The sequence below is a fragment of the Dermacentor silvarum genome, chromosome 1 (genome assembly GCF_013339745.2).
Source record: "Dermacentor silvarum isolate Dsil-2018 chromosome 1, BIME_Dsil_1.4, whole genome shotgun sequence".
In the NCBI taxonomy this organism is placed as follows: Eukaryota; Metazoa; Arthropoda; class Arachnida; order Ixodida; family Ixodidae; genus Dermacentor; species Dermacentor silvarum.
Window position 1 is genome coordinate 230,200,975 of NC_051154.1, and position 19,357 is coordinate 230,220,331.

Sequence of the window (19,357 nt, forward strand, 5' to 3'; positions counted from 1 at the left end):
TCTATATCAGTTCTTTGCTGGTTTCATGCCCTGGTGCAATGCAAGCGCCAGAGCAATCCAAAGTTGTACCAGCATCCCCCCCCCCCCTTTTTCTTTTTTTTTTTTTTTTTGACACATCACCTTGCCTTCCTACCCTGAGAGACCTGCTGCGCTGGGGGTGCAACAGATACACAATTTAAGGAATTATAGACGTTCTGAACCCTGCGCATACTGTTACTGGTACTGTCCTGGCCACATTTAAGCATGACAAATTCATGTGCCTTCTGGTGCATTTGTTCCTGGGTCAGACAGAAATCAGATTTGCCAACATTCACACATCCTAGCTCATCATCACAGTACAAGCACCTCGCACAAAGCAGCTAAAAGCTGGCAGGGAGCTAGAAAGGTAGCAGCAGCATGCATTTAGCGCTATGCTATAACTGTCTAATGTTTTGTGCAGATGTGTATGTGTTTCCAGTTCATGAAATGTTTAGTGATAGCAGAGTTCCGTTAATTAGACTACGGTTAATAAAATTTTTCTGGTAACTTGATCCCGACCAAATGCACCGGCTGGCATGCATACATTTCTATGGGCCCAAGCTTTGCGTTATTTCCATCCAAAAATTGGCCTTCGCCACACAATTCGAGCTTGACTGGTCAGCAAGCACGTGCCTGAATCTAATATTGACCCCAATAGTGGCTGCGTTTGTCTTAGCAGCACTTATGGTACAGTGAATGCATCGAAGACATGTCATCTCCCGCCAAAAACACCGATTTGCCTTTTGAAGCCATAAGTGGCAGCTCACAATTAATGATTATTTCTTTTACCCGATTCTAATATGAACCTTCTTTTTTTTTTCAGAATGTGGTTTGTAAATTGCCTATGCTTTATAATAGCATACAAAACCAAAAACATGTTCGCGCTATTCGCAACAGCCTACAGTAAGAGGCATCCTAGCCAGCATCATCGCCACTGCCATCACATAATGGCGACAGAACAACTATGATGACGCGCCACTTCAGTTTTTGATTACGAGAGCTCATTCAGAAGCTAAATTTTCTGGTAGTGGCAACAGAGTCACACCACCTGTTTTCAGTGCTGAGCAGACTTGCATGCGTCGCAGGATGAACTTGAACTGGCGTAGTGTTAGTCTAACATACACCACCATCCCAATCGCAATGGCTGCGGAGTCGTTCAAGAAATGAGGTAAATCAAACATAGAGAACTGCACAGAGGACATCATGTTGCAGTCTGTATACAGTGATAAATAGATGTTTGATACTGACGATGATTAGGTGTGAATAAACTCCCATTCTGCGAAGCTAAACTGTACAGGTTTCACCTTACTTGTAATTGCGAGAATCTGATACATGCTGTGTGCTTGCGTGTGTCATTAGGATTGAGAGGCATATTATTTTGTAACTATGAACCCATGGGTCCACATTTGATTCAAGGGCACATGAGGGTCTGGCAAGCAGTGTTGTATGGAACGGCGTTACAAGGAACGACGTTACTGGAACTAGTTCCTTTTGGGAGGAACGGAGGAATGCCACTGTTCCATTAAGGGTCGGTGCAACTGTAACGGTAACTCGTTAGATTTACGAAGGAACGGCAGAGGGAACGGCGTTCCTTCTGTAAATGTTCCACGGCAGTGAACAGACACACACACGTATCGTGCAGGGCGGATGGGCGACCACGTGAGGCGCAACAAACTACCGCTTGCTTGTGACGTGACTATGGTGAATTTTTTTCGTGAGTTCTCTGTAATAGTTTTTTATAACTGGGCTACAAGATTGTCACGTGACGCTCCCTCCTGTAGTTTTTTCCTCCATGCCGGCATGCCGGCCTGCCACACAGGAACGATGATGTCAAGATCGCAGCGCCACTCGAAGGACTTCGCGGCGGATGGAAAATTTCCGGTCCTCACGTGACCGATGTGGAAAGTGCCATATGTGTTGTACTTGTAATAGACGAGCACCAAAGTAACAGTTAGTCATGTCTGGAGTATGCCCGGTGCTCCCTGAAAAAATTCGTCTAGGAGCGTTTCTTTGGATTCTTTTTATCTCCAGATAATCTGCTGCCGGCGATGTTCAAATTCGTATAATATACATCGTTCAATGTGAGTATTAAATTGCTCACTTTATTTCACCTCAGAGTTATCCGACACTATAGCTCAATTTAAAAAATCAAATGTAACGTTGATGTAACAACACGTTCCAGTGTTCGAAGTGTAACTGGAACGCGTTTCAAGATTGGGAAGGAATGAGGAACAAGCTTTCGTTCCAGTTTTAGAGGAACGTGTACAACACTGCTGGTAAGTACTGCCAAATGAAGCAGTGGTGCGTTTGTGCGTTTTCTATTCCTCTTCACTCTTTCACTGTTGATTTTTTCAGAGGTGACGTACCCCAGTGTCAGCTTTTTTTAATTTTTTTTTCTCTGACATTATAAAACGAACACAACGGTTTATTTATGGTTGCACAGAAATGAAGAAATGACACGCATAATGGCAAATGCTCTCATGGTTGGTCTCCACATTCCTATCTGGCAAAAGCAATGCCCAAAAGAACTTGGCAGGACAGAAACGCAGAAATGTACCAATACATCAGTGATGCTGAAAGGGTCAATTTGGCCTGCCGGATAATTCTATCATTTTAGTCATACAGGAATGTCATAGTCTTGTTGTTCGTGCTTTTTCACCCTGTTTGCAGTATGAAAATTGCCAAACCAGTGCAAGTTCCAGTGCAAGTTAACAGCTCAAAAATTATAGAAAACAGCTTTCGGACAATACTAAGTTGACCATTTCTGGTGGCAGCAAAAGGTGTTGGAGCACCGCTACTTTGACTGTTTGTTTTTTTTTTCCACACTTTTGGCATGTCTTCCTACCATCTTCACCAACAACAATCATGTTCAGCAAAGGTATGTTGACACACTACAGAAGAACTTGTATGCTCAAGCAAACATTATCCCACTTTTTATTTTTTTTTTTTTTTAATGTCTGAAAGTGTATACAGTAGGCCCTCCTGAATACTTGAAAATAACCAATAGCTCAATTCTACAAAGGACTGGATCCCACCCATTTCAACAAAGATAGTTGTCTACTTTGAGTTCTGCAACAGTTTCTTGCCCGTGCATTAATACATGAACACACATAATGTTCATCTTGCATCATCAACTTCTGAATCTAAGGCAGACTGAAAGGTTTTTGGGAATAATTTTTCATCTAAGCTACATGGCATTCAAAAGAAATAGCACAGCTATTTTTCACATTTTGTTTAGACTACTTGCCTGCATAAGGCATCGCAGACTATTGCAGTTTGATGACGAACATACATCACTTACCAGAACCTGAAGCAGTGCACCTCTATTTTTTTCAGTTTAACCCTTAAAGGGTGAATGATGAGCCCACCTTCCTGAACTACTTTAGTTCAGTTGGATAAATGACAATCCTAGCTCTTCCATCACAATTCTTCCTTTTATAAATGACAGAGCTATTATAAAAGATATTACATGGTCACTCTTGCTGACGTATGTGTGAAGCACAAAAACACCTTACAAAAGAGGCAAAATTTCAGCACCTTGATGAACCAAAACTGTTGCTTAAACGCATCAAAACTTATCTCAAAGCATCCTTTCACATCTTTAGCACCATTAAACACTACCAACAACTTAACAGAACTGAATTACTTTATTTTCCTTTAAGTTGTATTAGCCAGCTTGCACAACTTCATCTATGTAGTCATTATTTAAATGAATCATAGGCTATAAGATGTGGGGATGCGTGACTCTCACGCGTCCCCTGATGTTGTTTTCCCTGCATAGCTCGCGTCTCCTGTAATATGGCTTCTCTGCGTGGCTAAGCGCCAGCAGCGGTTGAGGTGGTTGCAGCGCATTGCGAGAGATAGCGCGAGTGTCGCGATGCTAACGCCACGAACGGCGGAGTGACTTGGGAGCAAAAGGTGGAAGGCACTTCCTCTTCAGGTTGGGATCGGCGAGCGATGCGGACGTCCCGCGCATGCGCCGATCCACGCTTTGCGAGACCGTCTCGCGTGGCTGGGAGCAGGGCACAGGTATGGACGAACACGGATCGTTCGAACGCGCCACCGTTCGCGTGACTCTACACGTGAACGACTAGGCGATGGTGTCATAGCAGGGGGCGAACATATTCGCTCGCTATCCGGTCGCGGTGAGTCAGACTTCCTTGATTTGTCGCGCGCCCATGTGACTGTTCTATGCATAGTAATTCGGCTAGCGTGTATCAGTGTATGAAAGGTGAAATAAATGCCCTTTTGTTTGTTTACACTAATGTATTGTCGTTCCTTTGTCCCAAGAGCACGTGTGAGACCCCACAAAGAAAGTACTTAGTCATGCAGTGACAACTTGCTGAGGACACACAAAGCAACTCACTTTCAAATCAGCTTGATATCTGTGTACAACAGTTAATTTTCTGATGAAACATACTCAACCGCACACAAGTATGCTTAGTTCACATGCCTCAAAGGGTGTGTTGGACAAGCTGTACCAAACTTACAACATATAGAAAAAACATTATAGTGATCAACTTTCACGGGCAAAATTTTACGTACTTCATCCCATGAGGAAGTGGCAGTCGGTGCAGTCTGCTCTGACCAAGGACTGAAAGCTGCACCACTTGAACAGTCCATGCAGTACACTCTATAAAGAAAAAAAGGAGAATGATAAGGTGCTACATCAGTTAACAAACACGGGTATAAAGCCAGCAGTTCAGCATGCTAGGAAAACAGTAATACACTTAACAATACAATAAAATCTCATTAAACAGAACCTCTAGGGACCAGAAAAATATGCTCTAATTAACAGGAGTTCCGTTTACTGAGAAATATGTGCAGGAGTGCAGCACTACATGCCATACATCCCCTTAACACTTTTAGATATGTTAAGCACAAAAAGTCAATGCAGCAGCTAGTTTGTCCCATGGTTTGAGCACGGTCAACAGCTACTTGACTGGCTAGGCTTCGCTAGTTTTGGCTTCGAGAAGGTGCCAGCGACGTATCAAAACAAAAAAGTCACAGTTTCGCCCTAAAGGCAAAGCATCGATTGCGATAGCGAATTAGTAGAGAGATATACGAAGCAAGGATAGTAGTTAAATGGGCCATATAAAGTTCACATTATAACACAGTTATAACAGTTATAACATTCGCTTACTAACTAAATAGACAAGCACGGTGTCACGCGCGCACAGGTAAATATGAACACACTGCGAAAACGCCAGAGGCACCAGCAGCAGCCGTTCGCGCTGTCTCTCCTCTTGCTTCAACACTAATTAACTTCGAAAGCACAGCGCATAGGAAGCTACCGGCACTCGGCGCATGCACTTTGTCCCCATCGCAGATCGCTTTCAAGATATGGCGTCCGCACGGCCACGCTGTGAGCAGTAGCCGAGTGAGCAGAACGCACTCCTCCCTCTTCATCGCCTCGCCCCCGTGCCTCGCGCGCGAAAGAAGACCGCGCGCTTCCGGCCTCGCTTCCGGCAGGCCGGCCTCCCTGCCTCCCTCCCTCGCGTGCGCTACATTGAGCCGCGATTGCCGGCTCACCCTCGTACACTTTCACCCCCCCCCCCCGAGAGACGGCGCCTCATATTCCAGTCGTTACTACAATTTCTACAAGAGTCAAAAATGATGAATAATATTTGAACCTCCTCTTTTACCCCTCCCTCCGCCCTGATGGATTCATTTCCTGGGGGCGGAAACTTTTTATGATTATTTTAATAAACGTTTTAACAACAACAACACTCGCGCACACAGCGTACAGGGCGTGGCGACGATTTTATCGCCATTGGACTTTATGCAGAACCTCACGGCGACGACGGCAGAAATGCGCTTGGAGCGTCCATATAATAAAACATAGCTCTTACTGCTCCAGTCAGTGGTCTAACAAGCGGTCATGCAGGGAGGAAACGAAATTATGGAACAGTGTGCTCTAAGGCGTCCAAAATTTTTATTGTCCTTATTTTGGGCGTCTAGGGTGCGAGTGCTGGTGCCACGAAGCTGTCCAGATCCGTCCATGCTATGCATTAAAACTCTATCAAAATTTTTGCCTGCTTGAGACCTTGTGCCTGATTTTTCAAACTGGCGCTTTGCATATGACAGGTGTCACAAAAAATATACCGCCTTTTCCGGTCTATAAGTAGCACCTCTGTATAAGTAACATCCCTCTCAAAACGGCAATGTTTCCTGGGGGGGGGGTAACATATATCAGTCGCACCTGTGTATAAGACGCGCCTGTCCATTCGGTGAGCAATTTTTAAAAATTACTCTGCATGTAAATGCAGACAGCTCCAAGATGTTGCCTGTCTCAATGGTGGAATATTCAAACGTATAGCTTCACTGGCTTTACTCAACAATAAAACAATAACAAAACATAGACGTTTCGCCACCTATGCGGGTGGCATCGTCAGTACACAAACGGCGATGTGTACTGACGATGTGTACTGACGATGCGATTTGTGTACTGACGATGCCACCCGCATAGGTGGCGAAACGTCTATGTTTTGTTATTGTTTTATTGTTGAGTAAAGCCAGTGAAGCTATACGTTTGAATATGAATTCCCCTGGCTTCTGGAACATTTTTTTCAATGGTGGAAGAAACACAATTAGTCACCACACAAGGGATGAAGCGGGTTATTTATTCGTACCACCAGCTGTAGCTGCTATATTTAAGCTAGGAGTTGGCAATGTGACTTAGGTCGCAATGGACACAGAGGTACATAAGATTCCATCAAAGTACATACCACATTTTCACAATCGGATACAAGCTTTATGTTCTCTTGCTTCGTGAAACCTGATCCTGTGTTTAAGGCAGACAGACCACCAGCACAGCTCCTACTTGCATAAATGTGACCCCGTAAAAAAAAAATGCACATCTTCATCGGCAGTAATGCAATTAGGCACTGGCATAGACTTTAGCTGACATAGCCATTTCACTAGTAGTAGGTACAAGAGGTGTAGCATCAGCATGATGTAACAGAGGCTCACCAAATGTTCTGCATATATTGTAACTATAGCTAACCTAAAGGGGTCCTAACTAGCTTGGACATTTTAAATATCAGTCTCACATTTTATCTCTCAGAGAAGCAGAAACCACCGCTATATTCTATATTTCCTTTTCAACTACCTATACCTTCATTTCTTTCAACCATATGTGCTTGCAATACGCCAACTTTTCTCCACTACACATCTGTGTTTCACCAGCAAGTTCTTAAATCTTCACTATACCCACTGTTTTTCCTTTTACTAACATGAGCATATTTTTATTTTACTGCTTTTGCCACATACACCAAATCCATCTTATAAGCAGGGAGTGCTAATCACCTTCCATGTAACTTTAGGTTCAACAGTCATCTAAGCCCACTAGGGCAAAATCATTATATTCAAGCCAGGTACAGAAATTACTGACGTTTTTTTTATGATCCAAAACTGCTTACTGGGCTTTGAGGTTTGAAGTTTATTTGTAGCGCAAGAGCAAAAAAAAAAGCGTACATCTGAGGTAGTACATTAGGAGGTCCCAAAGTAGAACTGTCCGGGGGACCTGCTGTTTTACAATGCATACGATATAATCACATAAACAGCAGCAGGATGCATCCAACAAGCGATAATGACTTTACACAAATCAGAGTGTTATATAAAAACAAAATAACAAGATAATACTATAAAAATAAATATCATAAAAAGGTTATTTCATTATGATAAGCTAACAAAGGCATAAAAACAGATTATGAAGATAGTTTAACTTGTGAATTTAAAGCAATAGAATACGAACGTATTTACTTAAAATCTGTATCTATAAAGTATAGTATATCTATAATCTATATCTATATAGTTATCTATATAGTTATAGTATATCTATAAAGTATGAGTGAAGAAATTTACACGTAGTAGAAATTCCCACACAAATACTAGAAAACACACGTCCGCAGAAAAGACAAAGATGAAAAGGAAAATTGGCAAGAAAAAAAAAAGAAAAGGCAAAAAAAAAAAAATAGAAAAATCACAGAGAAAGCAGCTCTTCTAACAATTTCATTTTTAATTTTCGTTTAAAGGAGTAGAAGAAGAGGTAATCTTAATGTCTGCAGTAATTGCATTCCAAACACTTATACCAGCGAATCTGAGGGTAAACTTTCCCTAATTTTATGTTATTTTCGGTAAAAGGAGGTTATTCTGTTCAGAAAACCTTGTGTTGTATTAATTAACGATGTGACACAAAGAAAGGACGTCCAAAGGTTTGTCAAGATGAATGAAGCGAAACATGAGAAGCGATAACTTATATTGAAATAAATACCAAAGGGGTAGAATATGAAGAAGTTAGTAAAGAGGCAAGGAATGGCATCGCTGTGGTGTAAATGTCATGATCTTCAGTGCTTGGTTTTGGAGGAGTTCTAAAGGCTTGAGGTGAGTAGGATATGTGTTTTCCCATGTAGACAAACAGTATGCTAAATGGCTACCTATATATGCATGATGTAACGAAGTAAGAATATGTGGTGCAAAGTATGCACGTGCTTTGATGAGAACACCAGGTCTCCGAATACATTTAAACCACCTATGGTAGAACTTTTCTGCATTCAGCCCACATGTGGCCACCATGGCTGAAAGATGAACCCACAATCTTAAGCTCAACAGCAGAGCACCATAATCACTGTGGTGTGCACGCACAAAATCGCATTACCTTAAATGTGCCACATAATTCAAAGGCAAAATTTCCTAGTATAGATACCTGCTAAAAAGGCAGAAGCAAATTGTACTGAAACTGTTCTGTTCACTTACTCAATAATATTAGCACTTTACTGCACTAAAATGAGGAGTGAAGTGGAAGGGCCGGTAAAATAATTATGAAAGTTCAGTGGAAATGAAAAAGTATGCCCACTGCTTACATACCATGACTTCAGGAGATTGGTCGCCTAGTTTCTAATCAGAAGTACGCTCAGGATCAGTAAATGACACAGCCTCACAGACTACAAAATAAACAATGCTGACTTTAAAATGACCTACATTACAGGTATTATTAGGTCCCGCAGCCTCACTTGTTCACCGTGCATTTTACTGCTTCTACAAATTGACATGAAATGTGATAATTAATACAAAATAACGTTTAAGGAACGCGGGTGTACACTGCTTTAGCAACACAAACCATATGGGAAGCAATAATCTGCCATGAGTGCCTTGGTTCAAGCTAACTAGCATATGCAAATGTATACCGCGAACACGCCGCTAACACACAAAGAACGCACAGTAATCGTGAATAAGCATATGCCATATTACCAAGATTACGTAGCCACCTTACTTTTCGACCTTCGGATAGAGCAACGAAAAGAAAAAAAAAAAAAGCGCGTGTCAAGGCGAGTATGCTACGCAAATCTGTTAACAAGCAAACTATCTAGCAATGAAAATCCTACGGTTATTTGCAAGGGGACAAGACAAACGACACCAGTTACCGACCAGAAATGTTACGTCGGCAAACTCTTGCAAGCGGCGATGACTGCAGTTGCGTGGTAATGCCACGTAACGGCATATAATTTAAGCAAGAAGAACGCTATTGGCAAGAACATACAACGTACCACAAACAGTATTAAAGTAAAGCTGCTGCTGCGAAGTGCACAGGAAGTTTCAAGCAAGCAGAGCAGAAACTAAAGGTCATGAACGTTTTCCATACGGCTGCTTGGGGAGCGCCGAACACCCATGCAGCGCTGTTAACGGTTGGCATTCTAATGTTCGGTTAAGCGCATTCGATTTATTTGCTGTAGAATAAGCCTTAAAATGTTGTAGAGACAAAGGCCCTGGCTATTTGAATAACATTCACTTCCACAAATACAGCGTGATCATGCGGCCTATTCCTATCCCAAACCGCCTAACTACGAAACAAGCATGACTGCGTTGAAACTAAAAAGAAAAACGTCAAACGGTATATTCTGCGTATGCGGGACGGCAACTTACACAGTCTCATCGTCACTTGGAAGCCCATCCGTTTCGAAGGAGATGTTGCGTCCAGCTGAAGCTAGAGGCTGAATGCTGATAATAAACCAGGCATTAGAACATCGAACAGCTCGCAATCTACGTCGCAAAAGCAGACCGCTTACCGCTCCGTCTTGCTTCTACACAGGCTCGTTGCCATTTTCAGGCCAGCCGTTGATGTCGCCAAGCTCAGCGGGCTCACTGTCGCGCACTCAACTTAATTTTCGGGGGTGAACCATTGAATGGGGACATCAACGCACGCGAGAAACGAACAGGCAGCAGCCGAGCGGGCAAGGCGAAAAATTCGTACTCATTGTGGCCAACGGCCGGATGTCCCTTGACGTCAGATCCGCACAGCTGTCGCTTTGCCAGGCTTCGTGAGCTTTTACCTTTCACCACCAGCGCTGCAGCCAGCTGGTACAGCTGGGTCGTGGCAGGCCGCGATGAAACGCGTAATGAAGTGCTTTTAAAAAACGAAAAAGAAAACGTTTGGCGACAGCACTTTCCGGTGTTTCTATATATACATCGGTGATGTATTTGAAGCTCTTCCGTGTTATTTCCACAAACAATGGTTTGGCGTAAAGTGTGAACAAACTGGGGCAGTAGGATGAGTTGGTTCGCTTTGGTGAAAATTTCGCTCATGCAGTTCCCTGTCGTCTCACTGTATATTTTTAATTACGTACTCTCGGTTATTCGCACAAGTATAATTACAAGGTCACTTTAGCGTAAGTGCATTTCAACTAATTTTAACGGTAGTCTATAGCTGGTACGCGTTGGATGTCATGCAAACGTTGTAATACAAATATTATTGCATCATGTGACCTTTGGATGGTATTTGAGGACAACACGGACACGCAACCACATGTATTTAGCTGAGGCTTTTCCAAAGGTGATGGCTGTAACCAAGTATCAAATCCAAGCTGACCTCCACTGCAACGTGGAGCCGACCCGCCGTGGTTGTTTAGTGGCTTTGCCGTTACGCTGCTAAGCCCCGTGGTCGCGGGATCAAATCCCGACCGCGGCGGCCGCACTTCAATGAGGTAGAGATGCAAAAATGCCCGTGTATCGTGAGTTTTGGGTGCGCGTTAGAGAACTCCAGGTGGTCGACATTAATCCCCCCCATTACGGCGTGTCTCATAATCAGATTGCGGTTTTGGAACGTATAACCACTGATCTGTACTATAGTGGAGATCAGTGCGTATAACCCCTCAAAAAAAAAAAAAAAAAAAAAAAAAAAAAAAAAAGTTGTCTTTTTCTTTTTTTTAACGGGGAGCTAGCCTGCATAACTCGACGCGAGAAACAAAAAATACAGATTACTGGTTAAAAAAAAAAAAAAAAAAGCGGCGCAAGAATGTTATCGTCTATTGGAATGAGATATGGGCAAGGTAACTTTTATTTTACAATCATTCATTATTACGTTTGAAAGCAAATTCGGAGCTCCGATACACATTTGTCGCGCACGAGCGAAATATTTTTCCGTGTCGTTTTGCTGAGTAAATGCATTTGCTTGATTTATACTTTCGAGTAGCCAAGGTTAATAAAATTATTATAAGAGCACTTACATGTAACGCGAGCAGCTATTTATTGTGTAGTGAACGAGAAGGGGAACCGCGGGGGGTTCGATTTTTCGTCAGTCACAAGTTCACAAAAATGCGGTGTTCTGTTTACAATTAACTCCGAATGCACGTGAAGCAGACGACGCGAACGACACTGCATTGTTTTCTGGGGAAAAAAGACTATTATATGTTGTGTTGTTCGCCAGCAGACGGAAGCGTGTACAATATAGATTTCACAAATGTGCGCACATGACCCCGTGTTTATGCAAAACACAGAATTCATCGTTCCTATCGGTGCCCTCCTCATAATTACGGCTATACATTCTAGCCTAGTATGGCGTCTCGCAAATAAAGAAGTGGGCTGCAACTTGGGCCGCTTGTCATCTCATTGCTGTTTGTTCTGTGCCATGCGGAGTACGGAAATAATTGCAGTATTGTAAATCGATGATAATTAGTGATGTCGTGATTGTTGTAATCATGCATATGTTCTCGACGAGGTGTTGGTGCGCATAATTGACTTGAGCAGGTTTCAATATATAGCTGTAAAATCCGACGACGTAGTGCTTTTGATGATCAGATTGTCGTGGTGACTTCTGATATAGAACTGCACCCGTTGCGTAGTGCGACGCATCAGTATTGAGCACGAAAGGCAAGGAGAAGTCTGGTATGCGTAGGATGGGATCTGACGATATCAGTTCGACTAGTTTGCCATAGGCCTTTTCACACTCCGGATCCCATTGGAACGGCACGTCCTTTTGTATCAAGCGTGTAAAGACACCTGGTCTTGACCGCGTAGTCTTTGATGAAAGACCTGAAATGTCCAGCAAGGCCTAGAAACACCCCGAGAGAGTGGACATAGTACGGTTTCACGAACTTTGAAATTCTCTCAACAGAATCGTGCTTCGTGCTTTTAGTAGACCCGTCGAAAAGCCTGCCGAGGAACACAACTTTCTATTGAAAAAAAAAAAAAAAAGCGCTTTTCTTGAAGTTGACTTTAAGGTTGGCGTGGCTGAGGGCACTTAGGACTTGAGAGGGATGATTCTGGTGTTCTTTAGTCTTAGAAAAAACGATGATGTGATCTATGTAGACATTACAATAAATACCTAGGTGCGGTTTCAATATGTCATTCATAATCTTTTGAAACCAAGCCGGAGAGTTCTTCCAACCGAACAGCTGGCGACAGTGGCGCACCGACGGGGGGGGATTTGGGGGTTGTAACCCCCCCCCCCCCCTGAGGCCGAGTTAACCCCCCCATTTTGTTTAACCCCTTTTCTTTCCTTGCGCCTTTGAGTACTGCAACTAGTCGTCTGCACACTCGCAAACTGGCGCAAAAAGCGCATTTTTTGACAATTTCCCGTGAAGAAATTGAAATTAGTGCTGCTTAGATGGTATCGGCAAACTGTCAACCCCCCCCCTGGCAGAGATCCTGGGTGCGCTACTGGCTGGCGATTATGCTTAAATAAGTCAAAAGGTGTAACAAATGCGATGTACTTCTTTGTGTCCTCAGTAAGCGGAATTTGCCAAAACCCCTTACAAAGATCGATACGAGAAAACCAGTGGCATTCACCTGTTTCGTCTATAATGGTATCTATCTTATTAGCCTCTAACATTGCTTGCAATTCCTTTTTAAGCCTTCTTTTCTCTTGGCATGTTGTATGGAGCTTTTCGTACCACCTTTTTATCAGCAATTTCAAATGGAACCGCATGTGACTTCATTGCTGGCGGGTAGTTTCCCACACAAACGAGCTCAGGATACACAGCTCTTATGCACTTAATTACTCGTAGTGGTCTAGGTATCTCAGCGTTTGCCTTCACTGTTGAGACTTCTTCAACGGGCACTTTGTCGTCCCAATAAAGATTAATCTTGAGTTTCTTCATGTCAGGGCGAGACAGGAGAAAGTTATAGGTAACATCTGGGATTTCTAGCACGTGGCTGGTGACTAAATGTCCTTGAAATTCAATTACTACGGACGCCCACTCGTTATGTAAGCTCACCGAACCATCGTATCCTTGTATGCGAAGAGCTTTGCCAGTGTGAAAGCGACTAATGTCCATTCGATTCTTGTTAATAATTGATACTGAAGCTCAACTGTCTACCAAGGCTTTCATTTCGACACCATGGATCTTGACAGGTACCTGTAGTAAACTGGATGACACTACATACACCGTCTCATGGTGATCGTTACAGTGATGCCGATGACTTTCACCAATTTTTGGTTGTAGTTGGTAGGGTGCTTGATCTTGTGCACTGATAGAATTGTGTTCGACGCTGTTCCAGGCATTATCCGCAAATTGGCCCGAACGGTGCATGTAGTTACGTGCATAGTTATTTGAGGATAAGCACTCCTTATGGGCACTCAACTTATTCACGTCCTGATTGTTAAATGCCAGTTGTCTCGTCCACATTGAACCTTCCTGTTCCAATTCTGTTCCTGGTAACATATCCTGGGGGCACTGCAAAAGCTCGTGTAGGGTACTTGGGGCTCTCATCTGAACTTCTAAGGGGATAAGGGTTCCAGACGCACACATCTGAACTTCATTTCGAATGTCCAAACAGAGACCCTGCATCACTAAGGCAAGAATTACCGTTGAGGCGAGCCTAAGTTCAGCGGCATGCAGCAAACGACGCTTCTCAAGGACATACTTTAGAAGAGAGCCTGATGTGTACTGGTAACCTAGAGCAGCATCCCATCCGTTTACAGCACTGACTTGGAAAGCAGCCAGGAAACTCACATTCCATTTCTCCCAACATGGTGCTGCCTTGTCAAGAAGCTGCAAATCGTACCATTTCCTGGCGGTGGCATGAAGATAACATCGCATGTTTTGAATTTTTTTATCATCAGAGATCCACTTATTCTTTTTCGAAGCGTACTCATAAAAGGATAGCCATTGGTGAGGGCTTTGGTGGTTGCCTTCAAAAATGTCCGGCTCCACAAACTTTTGCACTGGTTTGTCTAGGCTGAGTGACTCAACAAGAGTTTTCATTATTTGACCATATTGCGTCATTTGTCGCTGCTGCTCTTCAATAATTTTCATAATGATGCTCACCTCCGCAGTGGTTTCTTGCATGAAGCGTCCACATCGCATTGGCTCGAGGATCAGTTGTTCCAGTGCCGGTAGTGGCAGATTCACCTTCACCGATTCCATTTGAAGAAGTTGCTCGCGTCCTATGGAGGCTTCTTTCATAACTGTCTCGATGAGGTCTGCTGAACTAACATGACGTGGAAGGTCTGTTGGTCGCTCACCTTGCACTTGATAACTCTTGAAGACAACATGCTACGACGACGTCCGGTCGATGCAGAACGTAAACCACATGTTCGTCGTCGGCTGCGCCGAAATATGCAGCGGTGCAGGTAGATCAACTAACCACCAGACATAACTTCAGTAAGACGGGTGTTGTCCGCCATTTAATTTTATTCTCCGCCAACCCCTCTTCTTCCTCTTCTTTCACATTCCAGAAGTAGTCCGCTTCATAGGCATTCCAAGCTATATCCAAACTTTCCGCATTAGTGTGTTAGTAAATAAGGGATAAATTAGCGGCTTTGAAAATAAAATTTGGTACATTTGGGTCTGGGTAGGAATCGAACCCGGGCCTCCGTAGTGCGAGACGAGCACGCTTCCCTGAAGCCATGGCTGCTCCATGGTTCTGGCTTACTAAAGGTGCGGCCTAATGCGTCCTCTAAGATGCTGCACTTTAGGTACTACTTTAGGTGTTCATAAGTGGCGTTAAGGAGGTCGCCTTAGTGCGACACGTGTACTTCCCATTGCGGCTTGTTATGTCTTGCAAGAAGTCTAGCCGCGATTGTAGACGACTTGATGTGTTACCAAATGTGCAGCAGGCTTTCGCCTTCTTGTGTCACAAGTGTGGAACACCTGCCGAACTTTTTCTTGGCACGTTGGCGATAGAGTGGGCGCAAGTTTCCATGCCAGTTGCATGCGGTAAATGTGTGTAGATACTGTGCGCTAAACTTACTATGACAGGAAGCGGCACTACTCTCTTTGTCATTGTTTAACGAGCGGTACTCACTCTTGCCGACGTCCCGGGGTTGAGGCCATTTCTTTTGTAAAGGGGTGTACTGAACAATTCAGATGGTAGCGTCTGTTCGTAACCGAGAAGGCAGGTGACGCAGAGAAGGAACAACCGGTTGTCCGAACGGCTCACACTCGTGCTAAGCACTGGCGATCCGGCTGGCCCACTGGTTGCACTGCAGGCATTGAACAGACGATCTGGCTGGCCTTGTCCTTGTGCTCTTCTTCTTCGTTACAATTACCCCCGGTTGAAGGTTAGCGATACAACTCTGGCGGCTGAGAAAATTCCTGTACGCTCGAGGAATGCCGTACATGCCGAAGTGCCAGTAACATGTACGGGCAGTTGCAGCAACGGCCCGCGAACTTGGACACACGGATTAATTGCATTCCTTAATATGCCAGTCACTATTTTTGCGGCCAACTACTGCACACGTCTTCAATCCACATGATTCAATCCAGCATGATTGGAGCACAGCGCGTTAGCGAAAACTCAGTTGCATTCCCCACAGCTGATTGCACAGAAGCAAGGTGAGTAGGAATGGTTTCGCATTCGTGCGCTGTAGCTGAGGCCACGTGCGTCGCGCCGATGAAAGCGCCATCTCGTTTCTCTAGAACAAACCGAAATTGACCGAACAAAGGCCAATAGGGTCTTTTTGCTACATCTAATTTTATTCCTGCCTGAAGGGCGTTACTCCGTAGACACACCCGTGAAAATCTGACGCTGTTTAGGGAGTGAAGTTAATTCCACTCTCAACTATAGGGTGATGTCAAACACCTATTTGAGTTATTACACATAAGTACGCCCTGATGGGTGTAATTTGTCACGCGTACATTGCTTCAACAGAGAGAAAGAGAAAAGAAAAATATCTTTAGTGAGCATAAGGATGGCTTGATTTGCAGGAGTGGTTCCCTCTTCACGGGAATCCATGCGCCGTCTTGGCATGAGATGAAACACAGATGAAACGCTACAACTACAAGCAACCATGCACTATTGACCCCGATGCACAAGAAAGCCAGCGGAGGTGGCGGGGGAACGCTTCGTATCCCGTATAACGTGACCCGCCATGGTTGCTCAGTGGCTATGGTGTTATGCTGCTGAGCACGAGGTCGCGGGATCGAATCCCGGCCACGGCGGCCGCATTTCGATGGCGGCGAAATGCGAAAACACCCGTGTACTTAGATTTAGGTGCACGTTAAAGAACCCCAGGTGGTCCAAATTTCCGGAGTCCCCCACTACGGCGTGCCTCATAATCAGATCGTGGTTTTGGCACGTAAAACCCCATAACTTAATTTAATTTAATCCCGTATAACGTGATGACGCACAACATATCACCGGAAGCTCTTGTATATCCTCGCATCCAATGACGCCAACAAATAATTATGTCATCTTTTGAATACCATCAGTCCAAACGCCCGCAATGTGGAGCGCTGATTCGGCCTTGAAACACGGGACGTATTCTGAAACGATCCACTTCGGTGTTACTAGTGATACTATGTCGCCTTTGCCACACCTCCGCCAACGGCGCGCGCTGATTGGCGGCCGTTTTAACAAAATTTGATGAGCTGATTGGTTAGTTGAGCACGAAAATTTTGCTCAACCAGCCCATCAGCGCGCGCCTGACGGCGATACTATCGCCCAAGTGGATCGTTTCAGAATACGTCCCCAGAAGTCGTTCTATCGCGGAAGTGGGAGATGAATCTGAAATTTGCATACATTGGAAAACGAGAACGCTTGGAAACAGTTCCCTCCCTGGCGGCCAGTTTTTGACGCCGAAGTTAACCGAGTTTTTGTGGGAATTTTTTTAAAGGCCATATGAGCAATACAAAGCAGGTGTGCGCGAATATTCCCCAGTTAGAATATGAATCGAATAGTCCTTGATATTCCATTCCCAATCGATTGGAGAATTCACTATTCGAAATTATCACATAATTCGTCTCTGTTCAAATATAAGGGATAAAATCACTTATTGGAGTCTAGAGAAAGAGATGAGTATGCAAGTGAGTACTGCTCCGAATTAGTCTGCAGTAGGAGATCTGCGGTTGCTGTGCACAAGTGGCGTAGCCAGAGATTCATTTCGACGAGCGGGGGAGTCTGCACGGGCGTCACAACCACTTCTCCTCTCCTTCACCCTCTCGTATCCCACCTGCGGCCAGTTGCTTTTTCATCCATTTTCATTTCTATTTATCGATAATTTGTACATTTCAATTAACCTCGCAAAGCTTGAAGACGACTTCACATCAAAGAAAATTAAAATAACTTGCTCACGTTTATCTCTGGTTACGGCGAGTATATATATATATATATATATTGGTATGAAGAAAATCGTGAAATGACAATTGATTAAACTTGATTAGTATGGCAATTATTTATTTGTAATTCATTCGGTGAACTATCCGCAACTGAAAACTCCTTCCAGCTTATTAAAAAAAGTCACAGTTTCACCTGAAAGGCGAAGCATAAATTGCGATAGCAAATTAGTAGAGAGCTATACGGAGTAAGGATAGTAGTTTTATCGGCTGTGTGAACTTGGACACATTCGCTTACCACCTGAATTACCAACCATGGTGTCAGCGCTCACAAGCAAACATGAATAGATCACACTTGATGACCGCACACAACCGCTGTCAAAACGCTGGCGTACGTGAGCAAGTGCGCCAGCAGCAGCGAGCGAACGTTCGTGCGGTCATCGGTTCAACGTAAACTGAGTGACGAAAGCACAGCGCATACAAAGGTAGGAGCCGTGTTGCAGATAGCTTTCAAGATACGGTGAGCGCGACCGCCCGCAGCCGTACAAGTACGCAGTTGCTCGCAGAGCAGAAGCCGCACCCCCTACTTCCGCGCGACCTTCCCGCTTTCCTCCTTACCCGTGGGAGATTGAGTAGCCAGTTCCCCTTGAGCCCGGTCGCAAGGTACGCGTTTGGTGCCGCAGCACAATGTCGCCCTCCCCCCTCCGTCCCTCCCATCCCCCCACGGCCTTTCACGCAACGGAAGACGTCGCGTTTGCTCTCCGCCTTGCGTTCGCTCCCCGTGAAAGCGCGCGTCCCTCGCGTGCTTTCACGCGCACATACAGCATACAGCGCGCGGCGACGATTTTATCGCCCTTGGACTTTATACGGAACCTCACTGCGACGACGACGGCGACGACGACGGCGACGCCGACGGCAGAAATACGCTTGGAGTGTCCATGTAATTGCTATCGCAATAAAACGGCAGTATGGGCACTACATTGGGATTCCAGGGAGTAAAGGGGCCCTGAACCACCTCTTTGGCTTGGTGAAATAACTTAGTCCGCGGGTAGCATACGCTGCTGCGAACATCTCAGCCAAGTTTTGCTGTCGTACGCGGAGCGTGGAGCTCGCAAGCGGAGCGCGAAGTCACCTTTCTCTCAAACGCTCTCGTTTCAACAGAAGCCATGAAACTCTCTTTTTTGTGAGCTTTATTTCGTAATAAAGCACATTCCCATACGCGGCTGCTATTGGCCGCTGCGGTCGTCTACACCGCGGCCGCCGCGGGGTGCCGCGGGGTGCCGCCACGAGTCCACTAGCTAAGAGCACTGCGGCTCGCTGAGGACAACCGTGTTTGGATTACGTTTAGCGCGTCGTAGGCACCAAAATCGGAAGTCGTGGCGTCTACGCTAACATCCATAATGAAATTTGAACTGCGCGCCACGGTGACATTTCGTTGTGGCCACGCCCCTCCTCACCGTAGCCTACGCAGTGCACGGCATTGAAGAAGGAACGGGAGCACAGCGGAGGCCGTGTTTGATTGCCAGTAAGTCCGCGTCTGCTGAACGCATTTAAGTACTTTTTGC

The 19,357-nt window shown here is 44.7% G+C and overlaps 1 protein-coding gene across 5 annotated transcripts in view; it reads right to left on the reverse strand.

Moving 5' to 3' along the window:
* The window catches only part of LOC119436882 (uncharacterized), an 86,604-nt gene that overhangs the window by 38,705 nt on the left and 28,542 nt on the right, over positions 1-19,357 (reverse strand). For 3 of the 5 annotated variants that reach the window (XR_007464782.1, XR_007464783.1, XM_037703908.2), the window contains exons 1-3: positions 10,086-10,264; positions 9,943-10,017; positions 4,564-4,651 (exon numbers count right to left, since the gene is read on the reverse strand). Coding sequence is in view for 1 of the 5 variants with exons in the window: in XM_037703908.2 (XP_037559836.1) it covers positions 4,564-4,651; positions 9,943-10,017; positions 10,086-10,120 (198 nt within the window). In the remaining 4 variants the exon portion in view is untranslated. The other 2 variants (XR_007464785.1, XR_007464784.1) reach the window with 2 other exon arrangements.